This window comes from Cyprinodon variegatus, unplaced genomic scaffold (assembly GCF_000732505.1).
Source record: "Cyprinodon variegatus isolate N-32 unplaced genomic scaffold, C_variegatus-1.0 Scaffold27, whole genome shotgun sequence".
In the NCBI taxonomy this organism is placed as follows: Eukaryota; Metazoa; Chordata; class Actinopteri; order Cyprinodontiformes; family Cyprinodontidae; genus Cyprinodon; species Cyprinodon variegatus.
In genome coordinates this window covers 2,261,885-2,271,259 of record NW_015150480.1, presented here as the reverse complement: position 1 = coordinate 2,271,259, position 9,375 = coordinate 2,261,885, and the positions used below count along the sequence as shown (strand labels likewise).

The 9,375-nt window shown below is 35.8% G+C and overlaps 1 protein-coding gene across 3 annotated transcripts in view; it reads right to left on the bottom strand.

Annotated features, from left to right (window-relative positions):
• gale (UDP-galactose-4-epimerase) overlaps positions 1 to 5,378 on the bottom strand; it is a 6,321-nt gene extending 943 nt beyond the window's left edge. The window contains exons 1-10 of one of the 3 annotated variants that reach the window (XM_015396468.1): positions 5,227 to 5,378; positions 4,142 to 4,278; positions 3,949 to 4,070; positions 3,078 to 3,191; positions 1,283 to 1,459; positions 1,088 to 1,201; positions 905 to 971; positions 746 to 831; positions 580 to 657; positions 267 to 381 (exon numbers count right to left, since the gene is read on the bottom strand). In XM_015396468.1, the coding sequence (XP_015251954.1) occupies positions 267 to 381; positions 580 to 657; positions 746 to 831; positions 905 to 971; positions 1,088 to 1,201; positions 1,283 to 1,459; positions 3,078 to 3,191; positions 3,949 to 4,070; positions 4,142 to 4,262 (994 nt within the window). In that variant the 5' untranslated portion in view covers positions 4,263 to 4,278; positions 5,227 to 5,378. The remainder of the gene's footprint in view (positions 1 to 266; positions 382 to 579; positions 658 to 745; positions 832 to 904; positions 972 to 1,087; positions 1,202 to 1,282; positions 1,460 to 3,077; positions 3,192 to 3,948; positions 4,071 to 4,141; positions 4,279 to 5,226) is intronic. The other 2 variants (XM_015396476.1, XM_015396483.1) reach the window with 2 other exon arrangements.
• Positions 5,379 to 9,375: the final 3,997 nt, after the last annotated feature.

The following is a 9,375-nucleotide window of genomic DNA, read 5'->3' as shown; positions in this document are numbered from 1 at the left end:
TACACATATATATATATATATATATACACACACACATATACACATATATATATATATATATATACACACACACACACACACACACACATATATACACATACACATTTTATTCTCATCAAATCCCAAATAAAATATGTTGAAAGTTGAGGCTTTAGCGTGACGAACTAACACAGCTTCAATGATTCTTTTGCAAAACAACAAATAAACCAATATTGCATAACGCTATAAAGAGATGTCATAATGAGACTGATGGGCGCTCCACTTACACATCCTTTCCAAGTCAAATGCAGCCTTCCAGCCAAGCTCTTTCTCAGCTAGGCTGGGGTCAGCATAGCAGGACGCTATATCACCTTCACGACGAGGTGCAATCTTGTAATTTATCTACAACAGAAAAAGCAATAACATCAATAAATGAAGGAAGAAATTATGCCATTTATTCTAAAAGAAATAAAAGAGACACAGAGGACATATTTCTCTACTACTTATTGGATAACATACTGTATGTTAAATCATTCAAAACATGATAGAAAAAAGCATTATTCTGTTTTTAGAGAGAGAAGAAGCAGTTTTATAACTAACCTCTTTTCCTGAAGCTTTCTCCATTGCTTTAACCATCTGGAGAACAGAGTAGCCTCTTCCTGTTCCAAGATTGTATGCCTAAACAATAAAGGAGAAAACATGTTAAACACAGATACTGGAAAAATAAACTATATAAGATGAGAAAATAAATAATTCTGAAAATCACCTTGCATCCAAAGTTATCCTTTAGCTTTTTCAAAGCTGCTATATGTCCCTTTGCCAGATCTACAACATGGATATAATCCCGAACACCTACAAAAGATGAAGGAAAAGTTGCATGATTCTGAATACTTAATTATAAATGCCTAATAGATATATACTTTACCGGTCCCATCGACTGTATCGTAGTCATTTCCAAATACACTGAGAAATGGTCTCCTCCCAACTGCTACCTACATGGATAAAAAAAACAAACCAAATATGTATATATATATATATATATATATATATATATCAGTAAGATGAGATGATTGAATTCAACCCAAAGAGCTAGTTGTTTTGCATTTACCTGAGCAACATAAGGCATCAAGTTGTTGGGGATGCCCTGGGGGTCCTCTCCAATCACACCTGAGGAATGAGCTCCGATGGGGTTGAAATAACGCAGAAGCACAGCATTCCATCCCTGCACACATAGCAGCAACATTCAAACATCCTGTGAGGAGCAACCTGCTCTTTTTCTGAAAGGCTTTCAACCCACGACTACCTTTTCAGCTTTACAGTGATCTTTGATCATCTCTTCGATGAAGTACTTGGTCTTGCCGTAGGGATTGGTGCACGTTCCAACAGGGTGCAGCTCATCTATGGGGAGGTGCTGGGGGTCACCATAGACTGTGGCAGAGCTGCTGAAGACCAGATTGTTCACGTTGTGAGCCTGCATCACCTGAGGCACATGATGATGCACAGAAAAAGAAAAATGGCACATGCTTACAGTTAGCAGGCTGGTACAAAAGCACATAAACAGCGAATGAGCAGAAAGGCTGACTTAGCAGATATGCGAAAACGCTTTTATTTTATATTCCAAACCAAAATGTCAATAATCTCTTGTTGTGATAATTGCATAAATGTGAATTTTATTCACAATGAGTCCAACCTAAACTTGTCCTTTGCAGAAACTGCTTAATTTTTAATTACTGCTGAAATTTTTTTTGGAAAGAAAAGCATTCAGCTTTGTAAATCTACATTAATAAACACTTTACTATGATCCCTGCTTTCCTGCTTTCTAATCTTTTGTAGTCCTTCTTTTAACGTTTTTTTTGGGGGTGTGCGGCTCTAGTGGCTTGTATTTTCGACAGTAGGCTTACAGGAGACGGGATATGAGAGACATTGAGAGACATGCGGCAAAGGACCTGGTCTGGCCAGGTCAAGATCCGGTTTGTCAAATAAAAATATAATAACGATGGATTGGCAACTATAAATTAGAGCATAATCCTTATAAATTCCCCAAAACTAAGGCCGTTTAATTAAATGATTGGATGCAAACTATTGGTACTTCAACATACCAGGAAGCAAATTTCTCATCTAAATCAAAATATTTATTTTATACCCAGAGGCTTAAACGTATAATCAAATCCAGTTAAAAGAAATCCCTTATTGCAGGCATGGATGAAGACATGCTGAGTTTGGAAATAGAGAACAGACATAGTTCATTAAAAAAAAAACAGTTTTGTATGATCCTAGTTATCCCTGTTACAAAAATCCACCACAAAAAGAAAATATTTGGGCAGAAATTGAACATATGCTGGATGCTGATGGGGATTTCTTTAATATGTCATATTAAATTCATTGTTCGTTTCCACATGTTTTGCTCCTATGAATTTAACAGTAATATCGCGCATGCTTTCCTCGAGCTCCGAGGAAGTCTGAGCTGAGCAAGACGGGAGGAAAAGCAGAGGCTGTAGGCTTTGCTTTGCACAGGCAGTCTGGAGCGCAGGGAGGTGGAGCGGAGGCGGAGGATGTGGAATTTCGGGGTCAGGCTGCTGCTGTTGCTGGGCGGCTCCCGCTGCATCTCTTTGGCATTACATTGGGTGGATCCTGCCTTACTCTAAGAGGATGGACTGAAGTGCTCAAACCAGGTAAGTGACTCACATTAATAATCATCTTCTGTCAAATTATCGTGGTCACTTACCTGTGTTTTTCCCAAACCAGAATGCCAGTGATGGATGGTGCCTGCCTCCCCCCGCAGCTGCTAACAGTTCACTTCTGTTCTGTTTATTTTTATTAAACTTTTTGAACTATCCCACTATCTCTCCCGCCTCGAAGTCTGGGCCCTACATTCTGAGTCTTTTACAATGCACGGCTTTGTGTTGACAACGTTTGGATAAGTGCAGGGGTAAGAATAGCTTTGCAAGGAGCTGAGCATAGAATAGCAGATGTCGTGCACTCGGCAAACAAAGGTGAGGATTAGTGCAAATGATGTTGCGAGTAGAGCAGGATGAAGAAGGTTGCAGGGTGAAAGGAGGCTGGCTGTGTGACATGAAATGACAAAAGATGAAACCAACCTCGAGCAGGTTCATGGAAGCCGTGAGGTTGACTCTGTAGTAACGCAGCGGCTGTTCCACCGACTCCCCGACTGCTTTCAGTCCAGCAAAGTGCATCACAGCACTGAAGGAGTGCTGTACACAGGATTCACACTTACAGTTAAGAATCAAACATCCAAATAAGAACATCATCTAAATATTTCAAGCAGATACTTGGAATTTATAGCACTTTTACTGATGGAATCTTTTCATTTTAGATTTTAATTTTAAGCAAATGCAGTTGAGTGATTGTAGCAACTATTATAAAATAAATGTATATATGTAAAATATATCATTTGTATGGAAGTTATTACAATAATCATGCTTATTAAAGTTCAGCTTGACTCCCAAATCTCTGACAAGAGAGAGCTTAGATGTAGAGCCTGGGAAAATTATAATATTCAGGCTTGAAGAGGTTTTGCTTCCCATCCAGAAAGCTTTGTCAGTTCAAAATATTCAATTCAATAAAAATAAAAATAAATTGATGGGAGAGAGACATCTTCAATCTTGGAAAACAAGTCCAGGGGGCGTTTTATTTTTGCTTTTTTGGAATGACTATGACCTCGATGACTGAGAATCTTCCCCAGCATATAATATTCATTTGTTGGGCTTTAATGATCTGCTTATATTAATGGAAACACTTTAGAATGTCAGAGTGTTAATAAACTATACTGACCAAAAATTGTAGTTTAGTCGTAATCATGATCTTTTATGCAATTTGTAGCAATAGTAATGCAATCAAATATCCCTCAGCTTTAAAAAAACAAATAAAAAAATCCTTGCCAATTATACAGATCCTGACATGTCTTCTGTAAACTAATCCTCTGAGTTTCATCACTGACAAACTTCCGACCTTTTTGAAGAGCTCTTCCAGTGCAGGTCGATCCAGAAGGTCTAGCTCATGAAATTCAATGCTGGTTTTAAGGATCTTCTCTATCCTTCGGATGCTCTCTGCCACATTCCCCTCTCCTCCATCAACACACAAAGACAACAGACCTTAGATCACTGAAATGTTTTCAATATTCCCTAAAAGAAGTGGAGCTCACCTCGGACAGCATTGCTGTAGTTATCCACCACCACCGGCTGGTATCCCGCTTCGATCAGTTCCACCACACAGTGACTCCCTATGTAACCAGCTCCACCTGTGACCAGCACCTTCTCCGGCATCCTGAGGGCCTGCAACCTACCAAAAGGTAATCAAGGTCACTCAGTAGATGGATGTCAAAGATTACAATCTGTCTTTTCTTCTAAACACACCCCTTTAATAGGAGTTAAATAGCAGTGGGACACACCTGTATTGTTCCACGTCAAGAACCTGTCCAACTGCAGGACACAGCAGTAAACTATACAAAGCAATACGTCAGCAGTAGGTATTGTATTATAAAAAAGGGAGCCTGATTATCTTATTCCCTGATCAAAAAATACATTTCATTAGTAAATCTCTTATTTTGTAATTATCCATTTATTCATTTGCTCACAAATAATGCATCCATCAGTTTCCTTTTTTCTTTTTTGTATCATTTTCTTCAGGAAACTGAAAAAAATAAAACTAAAATCATTTAAAAAAGATATTTATTTATTTGCATTAGCAGTTACTCTTACAGTTCATACCGAAGATCGACTTCCAAACTGAACAAAGATAAACAAAAGGCTGACAGATCAAACCATATACTGCTTTAGCATTCAAATGTTAACTTAATCTGCCAAATATTGAACTATATTCCAAAACATTGTTAAATCTGCTTGTAAAATAGGCTGCTTACCTGTTTATCTTATTCACCCAACAAAAACTGCATATTATTAGTACATCTCTTATTTTGTTATTATCAGTTTATTCATTTGCTCACAAATAATGCATCCAACAGTTTCCCTTTTTCTTTTTTGTATAATTTTCTTCATCAAACTGAAAAAATAAAACTAAAATCGATTAAAAAATATGTTTATTAATTTGCATTAGCAGTTACTCTTACAGTTTATACCGAAGATCTACTTCGAAATTGAACAAAGATAAACAAAAGGCTGAAAGATCAAACCCTAAACAGCTTAAGCATTCAAATGTTAACTTAATCTGCCAAATATTGAACTATTTTCCAAAACATTGTTAAATCTGCTTGTAAAATAGGCTACTTACTGAGTGTTTCAGTATAAATGCGGCGAAATGTTGCTGCAGGTAAAGTATTTTCGTGAATCTGGTCAACGGAGACGTAAAATGAGGCGTTTATCAGTCTGCTCATTTGAAAAAAGGATTTATTTGAGACATAAAGTCTTTACTTCCTGGTAAACGTGGAGGAGAATAAAGTAACCCATTAGTAGACAATTTACAGGATGCATGTCTTCAGAATAAAAGAATGAAACTGCAAAAATTATATAATTAAGACAGCATATTACCGTAAAAATACTTAAATACTAACTAGTTTAATAGTAAAATAAATTATTTCAATTATGACTGAAACAAAAATGGTTTATTATTTGTTTGAGTCCACTTTAAGCTTTAATTTTGAAGTGCAATACGGATTTTGATCATCCAAAAGTGAAAGCCTTATTTCCCAGGGTACGTGAACGTACCCTCGTACGCGCTGTTACGTCAAAGAGTAGCGTGATTATTGATACCCCGCCTCATGGCTGTGACACAGGGACGCGTTTGTGTTTAACTTCAAGTTAAAGAGTGCCACGTTAGTGGAAGGCCTGGCAGATAAACTGGCTCAGCAGCAAATAAAAATCTTCAGGCACAGGAAGTTTCCACACATCCAACCATTTTATTTGATCCAATGCCATTGTTAACTTCGACCCACAACATATATAAGAAATATTTATTAGATTTTGAATTTCTATGTATTATTTTTTGTTGTTAGTTGTTTAGGGTGGTGTTTTAGAAAAAAACAAAAACATAATTTATTCCCATCCCCTGAGCTGCAAGTCAAAAACTGGACTTGATGTCTGCATTAATCAGATTATGATCAATTTAACGTTGTTTTCTCTTTGGAAAATATTCTGTTAATAATTCACTCTGCCTGGGTGCCTTTCACCCAAAAAGGGTATGTTTTTTTTCTTCAAGAGTAATGATCATCATTAGCTTTAGTCTCTCTTATAAGTAGATTATTTTAGTGTAATCTAAAACTGTGTCCTTAACATGAGCAAACAACCCGGAAGAGTCGAGGGGACCTCTACATTGTTCTGTTAGGTCTAAAACACATACGTGTTGAAGAAAGAGAAAATAATATTCACATATTTTCTTACAAACTACATCAGAAAAAATTTTGTTACACATTTATAGTCAGACTATTTGAAATTACTTAAAAATGTGAAAGGACCCAGCCTTTGATTCAAGACACTAGACAGAAAATGTGTCTAAAATGTACTCAAATTTAAGAAAAGCTTACTTACTAAAATGACATTTAGCCCCTGTCTGGAAACTGAAAAAATGTACTCTTTTAATAAGCCTTTTTTTTTTTTTTTTTTTTTTAAAGAGTCAAATTTCTTCAATTCAGATCAGTGAGAGGTCACCAAATAATGCCTTTTCAGGAGTCCAGTTTGTTATTTTTGGCACTGTTGGCCTTTATATGAAAGTAGGAAGTCCAGCCAGTCCAGCTCATTTAAAACAAACGCAACTTTAAATTATGCTGCATCCTCTATATGGCTCTGAAATATTACTCTCACCCAAGTTGGACTTTTCCTACTCCAATTTGAGCAAAGAAAGCAGCTTTTTTAGGAAAATGCTTTGAACGAGCAACAAAATGTTGCATTAATATATTCTCCTAGGAGGGTCATTAGGGTTGCAGATAATATCCTTCAATTTACAAATCTTCCTTTGCAAGTTTTCTGCAGTTCAATAGCAGATACCAGAACAGATTTTATCTGCTTGTTGAGCTTTCTTAACATCCTGCTTCTGATGCTGCTACCACGGAAGACGATGACTTAGGAGATCTGCAGCATCTCTCTGCAAACTCTGATGCTTTTTAAGAAATGCAGCATGCTGACTCTGTTCTTGTGGCTTCACCTTTACCATTCACAGCTCATGGTAAAGACTGAGGTATTTATACTGCTGCACCACCCCATCCTGTTCTACCATGATGGGAATGATGGTTGATCTTTTTCTGTTTCACCCTGAAATAAACATACTCAGCATCTTGTGCATCCTTAATACATCTGATGATTGCAGAGTGATAAGAGTAGGTCTGCAGATTACAGAACTCTGAATATAACTAAAACTCTGAAATATAAAGATTAAAAATGTAGTCCCATCTAGTGCTCCTTAAGTACCTGTTTAAACATGGTTGGTCTGTTTCCCGGGTTATCGTCCATCCAGATAATATTTAAGGCCTCCACTTGTATCTTTTGGAGTTTTCAACGTAACAAAATTGGGCTGAAACGTGTTAAATGTCATTGAGACATCAGTAAACAGGAGTTTTGCTGAAATGTCTGCTTTGTTTGTGACAGTGGGTTTGACTTATCAGATGTATAATGGCCTTCAATTTCAGCTCCACTGAAATAAGCTTAGGTGAGGCAGCAGAAACCTTTCCATGACGTTTATGTTTTCGGATGTCAGGGCAACAAATCTATAGTCATTGAGGACTGACTGATTAGTTTTTGTTTGTACTGAGACAAGGCAGGATGTCTTCCGTGGTAATGGAACCTTCTCTTAGCTCAATTGACAAAGTGCTGCATAATCCTACATAGCTGATTTGCACAGGCCTTAAGGGCTGTAGCAGGATGATGAGATAATGTCATGTACTTCCATGCATGTGTTTTTGATAAGGACGTGAAAACATCCATCCCACCGCTTCTAAACATCAGCTTCAAAGAAACTAATACATAATATTCAAACTCAAAAAAAGCAGTGTTTGGGTCCCTCTGTTTATTTAGATTACCTGCATCTAAAACAAACCTGAATGAGGGAACAAGGAAAAGATGAACACATCATAAAATAAATACTGACGGTTTGTAAAACATCTTGGTTTAATACACTGAATGATATAATGGAAGTGTATTACTTGCTATGAACCAACTGAAAACCATAATTTATGATCTTATTACTTTTTGAGATAAAATCTGTTTCTTATTGTTACTTAACAAACATTTGCTGTTGAAATATTTGGCCCGATAAAGATATTTTGATTCCTAGACTTAATAAAAATTACTTTGATTATTTGTTTTTCTCAGGCCCAAAAACCCATCAAAAAAGGACTTCTGCAAAGAAAGAGTGAACATAAGGAAAGTTTTGACTTGTGTTTTGTAAGTTCGCAAATTATTTTTGAGAAGCTTTTTTATATATATATATATATATATATATATATATATATTTTTTTTTTTTTAAGGAGGAAACAACTGAAATAAAAAAATGTTCAGTGCTTTTCAACATCCCCTTTTTGCATGCATGACAAAATACTTTATTTTTCAAGCTGTGTCTTTCAGTCCTTACTTGGCAGATGGTTGGAATATATTAGAGTCACTTGACTATGAGGATCTTCAAACTTGTGATTCGTGAAGTCACACTGATTTCTCTCTAGATTTTTTTATTACATTACTAATGATCAATATGATTTGCTTATGGGTCATACAAGGCTTTGATTGTACAACTGTAAACTTAAACAATTTCACATTGATTATTCAGCAACTGTTAAACTGTATATATATTCATTATTATTATCAAAAAAATTAATTAATTATTCAAAATTTATTTTTTTCTGAGGGAAAACATGCATTGTTTGATATGTTCCTATTGTCTGCAAACACATAATAAAAGAGCAAAAACTAATGTAGACACCAGTAAAAGTTCTCTGAATTCTCTTAAACCACCTTGTTCCTGAGTTGAAACAGTGTTCCCACAGCATGATGCTGCCATCATCACAGTTTTTCATATGAAAGGTAGATTTAGGGTGGAGTTTTAGTTTTCCTCTCAATACAGCATTTTGTATGTTGACCATTAATACGCCGTCCTCTGACCAGAACCCCATTTCCTTGCGTGTCAATTTCTCATGTTGCTACAAAGTAAAAACGAACAGACCTCTAAACCAGGGATGTCAAAGTCAAATACACAAAGGGCCAAAAAAAAACAAATTTGCTACAAGCTGAGAGACGTACTGGTTAAATGTTTATTAAAACATATTATAATGAACATCGCCTATTGAACCTAACACATTGTTGTTGTTTTTAAAACAAAATATTTATATCAACAATATTAATAAACATTTATTATATTAATAAAATTACTAAGATAAATACATAAATAAAAGTGCATGCATTATAAATTATGTTTGGATTGTTTTGGTTGTTTATGTTC